Raw genomic sequence first — 16,192 nt, forward strand, 5'->3', positions numbered from 1 at the left:
GGATTCCTAGCATCCCTTGGGAGCACTGTATATAAGCCAGCCCCTAAAGCCTGTTACTCACTCTGGAGTGTCTTATTAAAGACTGAGGTCACTGTTACTTTAACCTCCCTGTGTGCAGTCTCATCTGTGTTAGGAACACAATAGTCCCCTTGGAGGATAAGACATATTCAGCAGTTTGTCTGGAATGTGTAATTAGAACCACCCAGCTCAAGTTCTGAGAGACTTTGCAAAGTGTAATTTGAGCCATTCTGACTGTCAACTCCAGACAGAATAGAGCTCCCCCATCCCAGCCCAAGTTCCTACCCCCCTCCCGCCCCCCCGCCGCCCCAGCCCAAGTTCCTGTCCCATCCCAGCCCAAGTTCCTGATCCCCCCCCAGCCCAAGTTCCTGATCCCCCCCAGCCCAAGTTCCTGACGTTAACCCTCCGCCCACTGCGCCATCGATGGGGTGTTGTGAATGGGTCACGGGTTGTTAAGAGGTTTATTGGGTATGAAGTGAATAGTGAAGAGTTGTGACCCCCGGATTTCATCCAATCCAATCCCTTCTTACACACGCACCGAGCTTTCCACAAAATCTGGTGCCGATATAAAGGGGGTGGGGTTGGAAGTTTTCTTTCACCTTTCCAATCCCCTCTCCTGCATCTCCTCTCTCTCCCCCAAGTGTCTCTCTCTCTCTCTCACTCTCTCTGCCCCACTCTTTCACTCACCCCCCAGTTTCTCTCTCTCTTCCCGCAGTCTCTCTCTCTCCCCAGTCTCTCTCTCTCTTCCACCCCCCCCACCGGTCTCTCTCTCACTCTCCCCCCCCAGTCCCTCTCACTCTCCACCCCCGCAGTGTCTCTCACTCTCTCCCCCAATCTCTCTCACTCTCCCCCCCCCAGTCTCTCTCACTCTCTCCCCCATTCTCTCTCACTCTCCCCCCTCAGTCCCCCCCCTCAGTCTCTCACTCTCCACCCCCCCCAGTCTCTCACCCTCTCCCCCCAGTCTCTCTCACTCTCTCCCCAGTCTCTCTCACTCTCCACCCCCCAAGTCTCTCTCACTCTCTCCCCCAGTCTCTCTCACTCTCTCCCCCAGTCTCTCTCACTCTCCACTCCCCCAGTCTCTCTCTCTCTCTCTCTCTCCCCCCACAGTCGCTCTCTCTGCCCAGTTTCTCTCTCTCCTCCCTCCAGTCTCTCTCTCTCTCTCCCCCCCAGTCTCTCTCACTCTCTCTCTTCCCCCCAGTCTCTCTCTCTCTCTCCCCCAGTCTCTCTCTCTCTCTCTCTCTCCCTCCACACAGTCTCTCCCCCAGTCTCTCTCTCCTCCCCTCCCAGTCTCTCTCTCCGCCCCCCAGTCTCTCTCTCCACCCCACCCCAGTCTCTCTCTCTCTCCTCACCCCTCAGTCTCTCTTTCCGCCCCCCCAGTCTCTCTCTCCTCCCCACCCCCGCGTCTCTCTCTCTCCTACCTCCGATGTTTTCTCTCCCACAGAAGGCTGCAAAAATATTTGTGTAGATAATCACAGCAATATTCTAGGCAAAAGTCCTGAAGATAATCCAAAAGCTAGGTACATGTGGCACTGCTCCTCCAATACCCCACTTCCGGTGTCGGGTTCGAGGAGTTTGTGCATGCGAGGGAGGACGGGGGGGTGGAGTCCAGGCGACAATGGTGCGCATGCGTCGGGGGCGCAGTCCAGGGCGTGCAGGTGCAGAAAGACGCTCAAAAAATGAGTGCAAATAATCACTCTACAAAAAGAAACAGAACGCAAATACTGGAAATCTGAAGAAAAAACAGTGGAGCAGATCCATCAGCACTTGAACAAGAAAGTTGTTTCAGGCATGAGACATCATTCTCTTTCAGCTGCTGATTCATCTGTGCATTTTTTTTTCTCAGTCATTCATGGGATGTGGGTGTCTCTGGCACGGCCAGCATTTATTGTCCACCCCTAATTGTGGTGGTGAGCCGCTTTCTTCAACCATAGCAGTCTGTGCGGTGAAGATACTCCCACAGAGCTCTAGGGAAGGGAGTACCAGGATTTTGACCCAGCGATGATGCAGGAATGCCAAATATTTCCCAGTCAGGATGGTGTGTGACTTAGAGGGGAACGTGGAGATGGTGGGTGTTCTCATGCGCCTGCTGCCCTTGTCCTTCTAGGTGGTAGAGATTGTGGGTTTGGTAGGTGCTGATGAAGAAGCCTTGGTGAGTGGCTACAGTGAATCTTGTCGATGGTATACACTGCAGCCATGATACACCGGTGGTGCAGGGAGTGAATGTTGAAGGTGGTGGATGGGGTCCCAATCAAGTGCTTTGTCCTGGATGGTGTCGAACTTCTTGAGTGTTGTTGGAGCTGCTCTCATCCAGTCAAGTGGAGAGTATTCCATCACACTCCTGACTTGTGCCTTGTAGATGGTGGAAAGGCTCAGGAGGTGATACACTTGCCACAAAATACCCAGCCTCGGACCTGCTCTTTTGCCACAGTATTTATGTGGCTGGTCCTGTTAAATTTCTGGTCAATAGAGAGCCCCAGGATGTTGATGGTGAGGGATTCGACCAGGAGACGCATGCACAGAAGGGAGACTTAGCACAAATAGTTACTCCGTTTAAATAAAGGTTCGTTCGTAGTCTTTCAAATAAAGGTTCATTCTTAGTCTGTAAAATAAAATGGCAGGAATGGCAGGACAGCTCAGTCTAGCGGAGTGCACATCCTGTGACATGTGGAAAGTCATGGACGCTTCACGTAGCATGGATGACTACATGTGCAGTAAGTGTACCCAGCCGCAACAACTCGAGCGATGGTTTACGGAGTTTGAGCGGCGGCTGGAGTCACTGTGGTGCATCCGTGAGGCTGAGAACTACGTGGATAGCATGTTTAGAGAGGTGGTCACCCCGAAGCCGAAGAGAGAGCGGACAGAGAGCAAGTGGGTGACCATCAGACAGAAGAAGACCAGGCAGGTAGTGCAGGAGGCCCCGGAGGGCATCTCGGTCTTCTGAGTATTGATGGGTGTGATGGTCCCTCTGAGGACTGCAGTCAGAGCCAAGTCCACAGCACTACGGGTGGCTCAACTGCACAGGGGGCAAGGAAAAATAGTGTAAGAGCAATAGTGGTAGGGGATTCAATAGTGAGGGGAGCAGACAGGACTCCAGGATGGTATGTTGCCTCCTTGGTGCCAGGATCAAGGATGTCACCGAATGGCTGCAGGGCATTCTGGGGGGAGAGTGTGAACAACCAGAGGTCGTGGTTCATATCAGTACCAATGACATAGGTAGAAAGAGGGATGAGGTCCTGAAGGCAGAGTTTATGAAGACAAACTAAAAAGCAGGACCTCAAAGGTAGTAATCTTTGGATTACTCCCGGTGCCATGTGCTAGTGAGTACAGAAATAGGATAGATCAGATGAATACGTGACTGGAAAGTTGGTGCAGGAGGGAGAGCTTTAGATTCCTGAGGCATTGGGACCATTTCTGGGGAAGGTGGGACCTGTACAAGCTGGACTGGTTGCACCTCAACAGAGCTGGGATCAATATCCTCGTGGTGGGAGGGTTTGCTAATGCTGTTGGGGAGGATTTAAACTAGCTTGGCATGGGGAATGGGAACACGAGAATAGTGTCAGTAGGGAGGGAGGAAAAACTGGAATTGGAAAACAAAAATGTAGAAAGTAAATTAGAAGGGCAGAAGAAACAATGGCTGGAGAGTAGTTAATAAGAAGGTTTGCCTGTAATAAATGGCATTTACTTCAATGCAAGGAGCATAGTGACTAAGGCAGATGAGCTGAGAGCACAGGTAGGCATTTGGGAGTACGATATTATAGCGATTACAGAGGCATCACTAAAAGGGCAGGCATGGCAGCTCAACATTCCTGGTCACAGGATTTGCAGATGGGATAGAGAGGGGGTGAAATAGGAGGGGGTCGTGGTATTGATTAAAGAAACTATTAGAGTTGTAAGGAGGGATGATATGTTTGAGGGATCATCAAACAAGACCATATAGGTCGAACTGAAAAACAAAAAAGGGGCAATCACACTGCTGGGAGTGTACTAAACTCACAAACAGTGAGAGGGAGATAGAAAAGCAATTATGTCGGCACATTTCTGTGAAGTGCAAAAACTATAGGGCAGTAATAATAGGGGATTTCAACTATCCTAATATTAACTGAGGTAACATTAGTGTGAAGGGTACCGAGGGTGCGGAATTCCTAAAATGCATTCAGGAGAACATTTTTAGCCAGTATATAGCAAGCTCAACACAGCAGGGGGCGGTTCTGGATTTAGTTTTAGGGACTGAAGAGGGGCAGGTGGAAGGGGTATCAGTGGGAGAGCATTTAGGTGCTAGTGATCATAATTCAGTTAGATATAAGGTAGTTATGGAAAAGGACAAAGATAGACCAGGAATAAACGTTCTAAATTGGGGAAATGCCAACTTTGCTAAGCTGAGAGGCGATTTAACCATAATGGACTGGAAACAGCTACTTGAAGGTAGATCAGTGTCAGAGCAGTGGGAGGCATTCAAGGAGGAGATCTGCAGGGTTCAGGCCAAACATGTGCCCTGAAAGAAAAATGGTGGGACTAACAAATCTAGAGTCACTGGATGTCTAGGGACATACAGGGTAAGATAAAGAAAAAAAGGGAGGCTTATGATAGATACCGAGGGCTAAATACTGCAGAATCTCTGGAGGAGTATAGAAAATGCATGGGTGAAATTAAAAAGGATATTAGGAAAGCAAAGAAAGAGCATGAACAATTCTTGGCAAGTAAAATCAAGGAAAACCCAAAGTTGTTCTATAAATATATTAAGAGCAAGCAGATAACTAAAGTAAGGGTAGGGCCTATTAGAGACTATGAGGGTAATCTGTGTGTGGAAGCGGGAGATGTGGGTTGGGTCTTAATGAATACTTTGCGTCTGTTTTCACAAAGGAGAGGGGCAATACACATACTGCTATCGAGGAGGAGTGTGAAATATTAGATGAAATAAACATGGTGCGAGAGGAAGTATTAAAGGGTTTTAGCAGCTTTGAAAGTAATAATTCCCTAGTCCTGGATGAAATGTATCCCAGACTTTAAGCGAAGCAAAAGAGGAAATAGCAGAGGCTTTGACTATCATTTTCCAGTCCTCTCTGGCTTCAGGTATGGTGCCAGAGGACTGGAGGACTGCTAATGTAGTACCTTTGTTTAAGAAGGGAGAAAGGGATAGACCGAGTAATTTCAGGCCAGTCCACCTAACCTCAGTGATGGGAAAATTATTGGAAAAAATTCTGAAGGACAGGATAAGTCATCATTTAGAAAGACACTGATTAATCAAGGACAGTCAGCACGGATTTGTTAAGGGAAGGTCGTGTCTGACTAACTTGATTGAATTTTTTGAGGAGGTAACAAGGAAGATCGTTGAGGGTCGTGCGTATGATGTAGTGTATATGGATTTCAGCAAAGCTTTTGATAAGGTTCCACATGGCAGACTGGTCATGAAAGTAAAAGCTCATGGGATCCAGGGCAAAGCGGCAAGTTGGATCCAAAATTGGCTCAAAGGTAGGAAGCAAAGGTTAATGGTTGATGGTGTTTTTGTGACTGGAAGGCTGTTTCCAGTGGGGTTTCGCAGAGCTCAGTGCTAGGTCCCTTGCTCTTTGTGATATATATCAGTGATTTAGACTTGAATATAGGTGGTATGATTAAGAAGTTTGCAGATGATACTAAAATCAGCTCTGTGGTTGATAATGAAGAAGAAAGCTATTGACTGCAGGAAGATATCAATTAACTAGTCAGGTGGGCAGAGCAGTGGCAAATTGAACTTAATCTGGGGCAATGGGAAGTAATGCATTTGGAGAGGGCTAACAAGGAAAGGGAATATACATTAAATGGTAGGACCCTGAGAAGTGTAGAGGAACAAAGGGACCTTGGTTTGCATGTCCATAGAACACTGAAGGTAGCTGGCCAGGTAGATAAGGTGGTTAAGAAGGCATATGGAATGCTTGCCTTTATTAGCTGAGGCATAGAATACAAGAGCAGGGGGATTATGCTTGAACTGTATAAAACACTAGTTAGGTCACAGCTAGAGTGCTGCATACACCGCATTACAGGAAGGATGTGATTGCACTGGAAAGGGTACAGAAGAGATTTATGAGAATATTGCCGGGAGAATCTTAGCTATGAGGACAGATTGGATAGGCTGGATTTGTTTTCATTGGAACAGAGGAAGCTGAGGGGAGACCTCATTGAGGTGTATAAAATTATGAGGGGCCTAGATAGAGTGATAGGACAGACCTATTTCCCTTAGCAGAGGGATCAACAACCAGGGGGCATAAATGTAAAGTAATTGGTGGAAGGTTTAGAGGGGATTTGAGGGGAAATTTCTTCACCCAGAGGGTCGTGGAGGTCTGGAACTCACTCCCTGAAAAGGTGGTAGAGGCAGAAACACTCACCACATTTAGAAGGTACTTGGATGTGCACTTGAAGTGGTGTAACCTGCAGGGCTACAGACCTAGAGCTGGAAAGTGGGATTAGGCTGGATAGCCTCTTGTTGGCCGGTGCGGACATGATGGGCCGAAATGGCCTCCTTCCATGCTGTAAATTTCTATGATTCTATGATTCTAGGTGCATAATTGTTAAGAGGCATGATCACCTTGACTGCGGTCCTTGTTCTGAGGTTGCAGTTGTAGCTGCAGCGGTGGGCAGATTTCAGTCACGCCTTCTTTAATGGTGAAGGCATCTCAAGCATTGATCGTTGCTGAAGTAGAGGTAAGAGACTCTGTGGATATGGTTTCCTGCTAAGAGCCGTTCTTCCCCATCTCCTCCTAGCAGCTTCTCCTGCTCTGCTTAGCCGCTTTTCATTCTTCCAGTCATGCTCAATTCCAAGAGATAGGCCTACTAGACCACCCATGTTTGGAAGCAACTTGTTTCAGAAGAAACTTTTAAATGAATCAAAAAATATTTTGCACCAGCCAGATCACTCCCTGTATACTATTGAAACTTTCGGCAAGTATGCTAAAGCTCCAAAAGCGCATACAATTGCACCAACATCGTGTTCAGCTGTGCGAGATTAAGACAGAGCATAGGCTGGAGTGTGGTGTTTGAAAATGACAGCGCTGGCGTCATAATCTGCTTGCTCTGCATGCTGCCTATGGTTGTTAGGTGCGCGTGCAAGCCCCTTTACCAAGATGGCATATGACGCACTTCCCGTCGGAAGTGTGCACGCGCATCTTGGCGCCCATTTTTGAGTGTTAGGATGCCATGTAACACGCAAAAACTAACATTACACAGTCCAATTTAACTCCCTTTATTTCCTTTTTCTACATGGCCATATCAGAGAAGGTTTGGGCTGTGCCTGATGTAAAGTGTGAGCTGTACCTGTTGATATCAGAATGACACTGACCTCGCTCATGATGATGGTTCCCTCTATGGCCAGCTGTAAGTCACTCATACAGATCCGAAGCATTGTAATAACCTTCTGCATTCGGTCAATTTCTTGTCGCAGGAAAATATTAATAGAATTCAAAATCCCCATTTTTAGGAGGCGAGCTTTCACCTAGCAAAACAGACATACTCTTTCAACACAATAAACCTGTTGACAGTCACTATTATTTTTCTAAAAAGTGATGCAGAAGCAAATAATTTTAGGCAATGTTCCTCTTACAGCAGCAAACGCAACTATTGTAATAAAGCTGGGTGAAAGAAAATCCAGTAGATCTAGAGGGTTTGAATTCAGTTTCAACCACAGATGAGTTACTAAACTCTCCTTGAATATATTGTATTTAGCACGAATTCAGCACTTTTGGTTACAAAAGACATGGGACAGGTAGTTGAGAAATGGTGATGTACTACCGGATACTACCGGCTGAGGAGAAACTCGCAGTATTTGAATTGCAATACTTGACCTTAAAACGATTAAACAGGCTCAAAGACTTTTGACTGTTGTCCGTTACAAACAGAAATTTCTGAGAGTCCATTCCACTGCCAGATGACTGGCAGGGTGGGACCTCCACCCAGCAGTCTTCCCTGGTCCTGACTCCATCCTAAATCCAGATGTCAGGCTCATTTGTATGAAGGGGGCGGGCGGCTGTGACAATTCTAGTGTTCCCTGAGCTGTGCCCCATAGGGGATCAGGAATTTCCCAGTTGCATCTTGCTGCACTAGAGGTGTGAGCCAAAGAATGTGCAAAGCTGAAACAAAGGTAGGATTTTGAAATTAATGCTTTCAATTCACTTGGGGTGATTAAGTGCCATTACAAAACCACGATTTCGGCCTCGTTTTCTGCCAACATGTTCTCCTAGCACACAATTACAGCTGCATCATCAATACTTTGCATTGGAACAAAGGAGACCCAACTGGGGTTGGTGGTAATATATTAGCATGGATAGAGGATTGGCTAACTTACAGAAAACAGAGAGTCATTCTCGGGTTGCCAATCAGTAACTAGTGGGGTGCTGCAGGGATCAGTGCTGGGACCCCAACTATTTACAATCTATATTAACGACTTGGAAGAAGAGACTGAGTGTAACGTAGCCAAGTTTGCTGACGATACAAAGATGGGAGGGAAAGCAATGTGTGAGGAGGACACAAAAAATCTGCAAAAGGACATAGTGAGTGGGTTAAAATTAGGCAGATGGAGTATAATGTTGGAAAGTGTGAGGTCATGCACTTTGGCAGAAAAAAATAAAAGAGCAAGTTATTATTTAAATGGAGAAAAATTGCAAAGTGCTGCAGTATAGCAGGACCTGGGGGTCCTGGTGTATGAAACACAAAAGGAAGTATGCAGGTACAGCAAGTGATCACTAAGGGCAATGGATTCTTGGCCTTTATTGCAAAGGGGATGGAGTATAAAAGCAGGGAAGTCTTGCTACAGTTATACAGGGTATTGGTGAGGTCACACCTGGAATACTGTGTACAGTTTTGGTTTCCATATTTAAGAAAGGATATATTTGCTTTGGAAGCAGTTCAGAGAAGGTTCACTAGGTTGATTTCAGTGATGAGGGAGTTGACTTATGAGGAAAGGTTGAGTAGGTTGGGCCTCTGCTCATTGCGATTCAGAAGAATGAGAGGTGATCTGATTGAAACGTATAAGATTATGAGGGGGCTTGACAAGGTGGATGCAGAGAGGATGTTTCCACTGATGGGGGAGACTAGAACTAGGGGGCATAATCTCAAAATAAGGGGCCACCCGTTTAAAACTGAAATGAGGAGGAATTTCTTCTCTCAGAGGGTTGTAAATCTGTGGAATTCGCTGCCTCAGAGAGCTGTGGAAGCCGGGATATTGAATAAATTTAAGACAGAGATAGATAAGCAGTTTCTTAACCGATAAGGGAATAAGGGGTTATGGGGAACGGGCAGGGAAATGGACCTGAGTCGATGATCGGATCAGCCATGATCTTATTAAATGGCAGAGCAGGCTCGAGGAGCCAAATGACCTATTCCTGCTCCTATTTCTTATGTTCTTATGTTCTTATGGAGGGATTTCTGGCAGGTGACAGCGATTTCAGTCCCATCTCTTCTGCCAGCATGGAGGAGGGTGGTGTGGACATGAGAAGCCACAACTCTTACTTCAAGTGCAATTTTTCTACATCAGTAAAGGGTCAGAGTCCGGTAGTGTTGAGTCCAATCGTAAATTTAAGCCAGCCTCCCTGTTCAAGCTAGTGCACTAGCAGGCACAGAAATTTCCAACGTAATATGTTTAAAAGCAACATTTTCTATGCGGTTGTAGCTTCAGTGAACACTGGAATAAATATGATGTGGTGTATTTGGATTTTCAGAAGGCATTCGATAAGGTGCCACTTAAAAGGTTACTGCACAAGATAACAGTTCACGGGGTTGGGGGTAATATATCAGCATGGATGGAGGATTGGCTAACCAACAGAAAACACAGAGTCGGGATAAATGGGTCATTTTGTGGTTGGCAAACAGTAACTAGTGGGGTGTCGCAGGGATCGATGCTGGGTCCTCAACTATTTACAATCTATCTTAATGACTTGGATGAAGGGACCGAGTGTAATGTAGCCAAGTTTGCTGATGATACAAAGATGGGTGGGAAAGCGAATTGTGAGGACACAAAAAAGCTGCAAAGGGATATAGACAGGCTAAGTGAGTGGACAAATATTTGGCAGATGGAGTATAATGTGGGAAATGTGAGGTTATCCACTTTGGCAGAAAAAATAGAAAAGTAAATTATAATTTAAATGGAGAAAGATTGCAAAGTGCTGCAGTACTGAGGGACCTGGGGGGTCCTTGTGCATGAAACACAAAAAGTTAGTATGCAGGTACAGCAAGTAATCAGGAAGGCAAATGGAATGTTGGCCTTTATTGCAAGGGGGAATAGAGTATAAAAGCAGAGAAGTCCTGCTACACCTGTACAGGGTATTGGTGAGGCCACACCTAGAGTACTGTATACAGTTTTGGTCTCCATATTTAAGGAAAAATATACTTGCATTGGAGGCTGTTCAGAGAAGGTTCACTAGGTTGATTCCAGAGATGAGGGGGTTGACTTATGAAGATAGGCTGAGTAGCTTGGGCCTATACTCATTGGAGCTCAGAAGAATGAGAGGTGATCTTATTGAAACATAAGATAATGAGGGGACTCGACAAGGTGGATGCAGAGAGGAGATTTTCACTCATGGGAGAAACTAAAACTAGGGGGCATAGTCTCAGAATAAGGGGCCGCCCATTTAAAACTGAGATGAGGAGGAATTTCTTCTCTCAGAGGGTTGTAAATCTGTGGAATTCTCTGCCCCAGAGACCTGTGGAGGCTGGGTCATCGAATATATTTAAGGTGGAGATAGATAGATTTTTGAGCGATAAGGGAATAAAGGGTTATGGGGAGCAGGCAGGGAAGTGGAGCTGAGTCCATGATCAGATCAGTCATGATCTTATTAAATGGCGGAGCAGACTCGAGTGGCCAGGTGGCCTACTCCTGCTCCTATTTCTTATGTTCTTATGTTCTTATAATACAATTGTTCAACCTAGAAATCTGGTACAAACAAATAGTAATAACAGAGATAAAGGTGGGAATTTTAATTCCAGGTTGGGAAAGCGGCCTAGTGAGCGGCCAGCCCAGCCAGGAGCAGCAGCGGGGTGGTCAGCTGATTTCACGGCCAGGCCTCATTAACAAAATGGTGGGAGGGTGGAAGAGGCGACAGAAAATTGGGTGGCCCACAGGCCACCTGCTGGTCCCAAGGTAAGTGGGGAATGTTGGGAGTGATTGGGGAGGGGGAGGGTGGGGCTGGGGGGGGGGGGCAGTGGTTATGTTACAAGAAGGGGGGAGAGAGGAGTCGGGTGCACTTCCTGTGTGAGGCCTGAAGGAAAGGAAAATTTTAAACTTACTTTCCTATTTGGTCTCCAAACCAAATTCTTGCTGTCAGGTGGCCACTAACTTCCTGCTTAAACCGACTTGGGGTCCTATTGATACATGAATGTATCAGGATCCCACCTGACTTAGGTGGGTGCCTCAATTGCCTGAAAAATCATTAAAACGGAGTGGGAATTATGTGAATATTTTGCCCACTCTACTGGACAAGGAAGTTAAAATTCCCACCAAAGGGTTATCTGAACAATAAGGGAAAGAAATTCAGCATGTTCGCGTGCCCAGGGGGTGGTAACGGGGCACTCAGGCTGCAGCAACATAGCGGGGCGAATACCGTGCCGGAAGGCAAATTCTCTGGCCCTTAAAAGGATTGGAAGCATCGAACCCCCAAGGATTTATTGGACATTGTCTGGACATTGCGTTTAATATTTTTCTCACCACAGAAAGAAAGCTGGAAGCTGTTTGTAGGAGAGGTCCAGGTGGGCTCCATATTGGACTTAGAATGATGGGCAGGGAATCTGGAATGACAATGGCCAACATAAGGCAGGAGGTGGGCTAATGGAGTCCATTGTTAGGTAAGGTGACCTCGTCAATCAGTGATTACCTGGATGAGTTACCAGAACAATGGAGAGCCATTAAGCCCAGACTGCCTGGAAGTGAAAACCCATCACTGGACTCAAACACAGGAAGCCTCGAAAACAAGGAACGTTTTGGGTAAAAGCAGAAGACATATCCACAGGAAACAGTGAAACAAAGGCCAACGGAAGACACACCCACAGGGAGCCTCAACCGCAATGAACCAGGAAGGGCAAATAAACTTGGGATATAAAAGCATGCCATGTGGACACAGCTCTCTCTCTTGCCTCACTGCTTCACCCCTACAAGAATCCAACCCTCCATATGTAACCTTGTATTTACTCTGTACAGCCACCAGAGGATTCATCCCCTGGAGTCCCAAGGGATCCCATAATCCCTTGGGAGCACAGGTATTTAAGGAGGCCTCACAGGTTGGAGAGGTTTTCTGGAGACCTGCAATAAAAGACTAAGGTTACACTTTACTTTGAGCTCACAGTGTTCAGTCTGACTCTTTCTCCATACATAATAATTGGCGACGAGATACAGATAAGCGAACTCAAAGATGCAGAGAACAGTGGGCATCCTGGAGAAATTCTCAGAGGGAGCTGATTGGGAAACTTTTGTGGAGTGACTTGACCAATACTTTGTGGCCAACGAGCTAGATGGGGAAGAGAACACTGCCCAAACGAAGGGCGATCCTCCTCACCATCTGTGGGGCACCAATGTATGGCCTCATGAAGAATCTGCTCACTCCAGCGAAACCCACAGAGAAATCATTTGACGATTTGTGCACACTGGTCCGAGAGCATTTGAACCCGAAGGAAAGTGTTCTGATGGCGAGGTACCGGTTCTACACCTACAAAAGGGCTGAAGGCCAGAAAGTGGCGAGCTATGTCGCCGAGCTTGGAGGATATTGCGAATTTGAAAGACATTTGGAGCATATGCTCAGAGACTTTTTCGTACTTGGCATTGGCCACGAAACCATACTTCACAAACTTTTGACTGTAGAGACCCCAACCTTGAGTAAGGCCATAGCGATAGCCCAGGCGTTCATTGCCACCAGTGACCAGTGACAATACTAAGCAAATCTCTCAGCACACAAGTGCTGCTACAAGTACTGTGAACAAAGTGATGTTGTTTTCGAATCATAACGTACAGGGCAGGTCACACATGCCTGCAGCTGCACGTCCGCAGATGTCTCAGAGTCCACTATCAAGGGTGATGAATGCAAGGCATTAACACCTTGTTGACGCTGCGGGGGTGATCATCGTTTCCATTCATGCTGATTCAAAGGGTATGTTTGCAAGGGCTGTGGAACAATGGGACACCTCCAATGTATGTGCAGGCGAGCTGCTCATCTTGTTAAACTTGCAAACCATCATGTAGCAGAGGAGGACAGATCCACGGAGGATCATGACGAACCAGAGCCTCAGATCGAGGAGGCAGAGGTACATGGGGTGCACACATTCACCACGAATTGTCCCCTGATAATACTGAATGTTGAACTGGACGTGGGCTCAAGCCAGTCCATCATGGGCAAAAAGACTTTCGAAAGACTGGTGCAACAAGGACTCAAGGCCATTCTTAACTCCAATTCATACCAAACTAAGAACTTACACAAAAGAACTGATTGGCAGTGCTATCGTAAAGGTCTCCTACGATGGAGCGGTGCACAAGCTACCACTCTGGGTGGTACCGGGCGATGGTCCCATGCTGCTCGGCAGGAGCTGGCTGGGAAAGATACGCTGGAACTGGGACGATGTCTGAGCGCTATCGCCCGCTGAAGACACTTCGTGTGCCCAGGTCTTAAACAAGTTCCTTTCACTGCTCGAACCAGGCATTGGGAAATTCCAAGGGGCAAAAGTGAAAATCCATCTAATTCTGGGAGCGCGACCCATCCATCACAAGGCGAGAGCAGTACCATATATGATGAGAGAAAGGGTAGAGATCGAGCTAGACCGGCTGCAATGAGAGGGCATCATTTCACCAATCGAGTTCAACGAATGGACCAGCCCGATCGTTCCGGTCCTCAAGGTCAGAATCTGTGGCGATTTCAAAGTAACTATCAATCGTTTCTCTCTCTGCAGGACCAATACCCACTACCAAAGGCCAACGACTTCTTTGCAATGCTGGCGGGAGGAAAGACATTCACGAAGCTGGATCTGACTTCAGCCTACATGACGCAGGAACTGGAGGAATCATCGAAGGGCCTCACCTGCATCAACACGCACAAAGGTCTTTTTATTTATAACAGATTCCCATTTGGAATTCGATCAGCGGCAGCGATATTCCAAAGAAACATGAAAAGCTTACTGAAGTTGATCCCGCACACCATGGTCTTCCAGGACGACATCTTGGTCACAGGTCGGAACACAGTCAAGCATCTGCAGAACCTGGAGGAGGTTCTTAGTCGACTCAACCGCGTGGGGCTCAGGTTAAAATGCTCAAAGTGTGTTTTCCTGGTGCTTGAAGTGGAGTTCTTGGGAAGGAGGATTGCGGCAGACGGCATCAGGCCCACCAACGCGAAGACAGAGGCAATCGAGAACGCACCGAGGCCACAGAACGTGACGGAGCTGCGGTCGTTTCTGGGACTCCTGAACTACTTTGGTAACTTCTTACCGGGTCTCAGCACACTGTTAGAACCACTGCCTGTCTTACTATGAAAAGAGGACGAACGGATTTGGGGCAAAAGCCAAGAAAATGCCTTTGTAAAAGCGAGGAAATTGTTATGCTCAAACAAATTGCTTGTGTTGTATGATCCATGTAAGCGTTTGGTACTAGGATGTGATGCATCCTCATATGGTGTCGGGTGTGTATTGCAACAAGCTAATGATTTCGGGAAACTGCAACCAGTTGCTTATGCATCCACGAGTCTGTCTAAGGCTGAGAGAGCCTACAGCATGATTGAGAAAGAAGCGTTGGCGTGTGTCTATGGGGTAAAGAAAATGCATCAATACCAGTTTGGGCTAAAATTTGAATTGGAAAAAGATCATAAGCCACTCATATCCCTGTTTTCTGAGAGTAAAGATGTTGTGTATGGAGAAAGAGTCAGACTGAACACTGAGCTCCAAGTAAAGTGTGACCTTAGTCTTTTATTGCAGGTCTCCAGAGTGCCTCTCCAACCTGTGAAGCCTCCTTAAATACCTGTGATCCCAAGAGATTAAGGGATCCCTTGGGACTCCAGGGGATGAGCTCTCTGGTGGTTGTACAGAGTAAATACAAGTTTACATATATAACAACACTCCCCCCACCTCCCGCCCCCCCCCCAACTCCCACACTCCAAAGTCGTGTAACTATTTACAATGTGAGTTGATCTGGGGCCCTTCTTGCCCTGGTTGATCTTCTCGGTGTGAAAGCTGGTGTTGTTGAATCATTTGTTGGGGCTTCATTGGGCTGCTGTGCAGCTGGCCTTGCTGGGCTGCCTGGTGTGTTGAGCCTTGCTGGGCTGCTGTGGATGATGGGTTATGCTTTGTGGTCAGCCGTGGTGCCGGTTGTCACTGGTGTGTATGTTGGGGGATCAAAAAAGGTAGGGTCCAAGGTGGATTGCTCAGGATAGTTTGTGAATCTGAGTTTGATTTGGTCCAAGTGTTTCCGGTGAATGAGTCCATTTGAAAGCTTGACCTGAAACACCCTGCTCCCCTCTTTTGCCATGACATTGCCGGGAAGCCACTTGGAACATTATCCATAATTTAATAAAAATACAGGATCATTGATTTCAATCTCGCATGACACATTTGCGCTATCATGGTATGTACTTTGTTGAAGCCGCCTGCTCTCTACCTGTTCATGTAGATCAGGGTGAACTAACGAGAGCCTTGTCTTAAGTGCTCTTTTCATGAGCAGTTCAGCAGGTGGGATCCCAGTGCGTGAGTGGGATCCCGTGCGGTAGCTAAGCAGGACTCGGGATAGGCGAGTCTGCAGTGAGCCTTCAGTTACCCTCTTCAAGCCTTGCTTGATGGTTTGCACTGCTCTCTCTGCCTGACCATTAGATGCTGGTTTAAACGGGGCAGATGTGACATGTTTGATCCCGTTACGGGTCATGAAATCTTTGAACTCGGCACTGGTAAAACATGGCCCGTTGTCGCTCACCAGGACATCGGGTAGGCCGTGTGTGGCAAACGTGGCCCGCAGGCTTTCAGTAGTGGCAGCGAACGTGCTAGCTGAAATGATCTCACATTCAATCCACTTGGAGTACATGTCAACAACCATGGGGAACATTTTACCCAAGAACGGGCCTGCATAGTCGACGTGTACCCTAGACCACGGTTTGGAGGGCCAAGACCATGGTGCCTCCCTGGGTACATTGCTTAACTGCGAGCATGTATTACATTTGTTATCGTAGGACTCTAAGTCCGCATCAATACTGGGCCA

General features: G+C 47.1%; 1 protein-coding gene across 1 annotated transcript in view; it reads right to left on the reverse strand.

The window, feature by feature from the left end:
• Window positions 1–16,192, reverse strand: part of LOC139266712 (dynein axonemal heavy chain 8-like) — a 2,132,242-nt gene that overhangs the window by 17,372 nt on the left and 2,098,678 nt on the right. The window contains exon 96 of the mRNA XM_070884298.1: window positions 7,328–7,480. Within this exon, the coding sequence (XP_070740399.1) occupies window positions 7,328–7,480 (153 nt within the window). The remainder of the gene's footprint in view (window positions 1–7,327; window positions 7,481–16,192) is intronic.

Source organism: Pristiophorus japonicus, chromosome 7 (assembly GCF_044704955.1).
Source record: "Pristiophorus japonicus isolate sPriJap1 chromosome 7, sPriJap1.hap1, whole genome shotgun sequence".
NCBI classification, from domain to species: Eukaryota; Metazoa; Chordata; class Chondrichthyes; family Pristiophoridae; genus Pristiophorus; species Pristiophorus japonicus.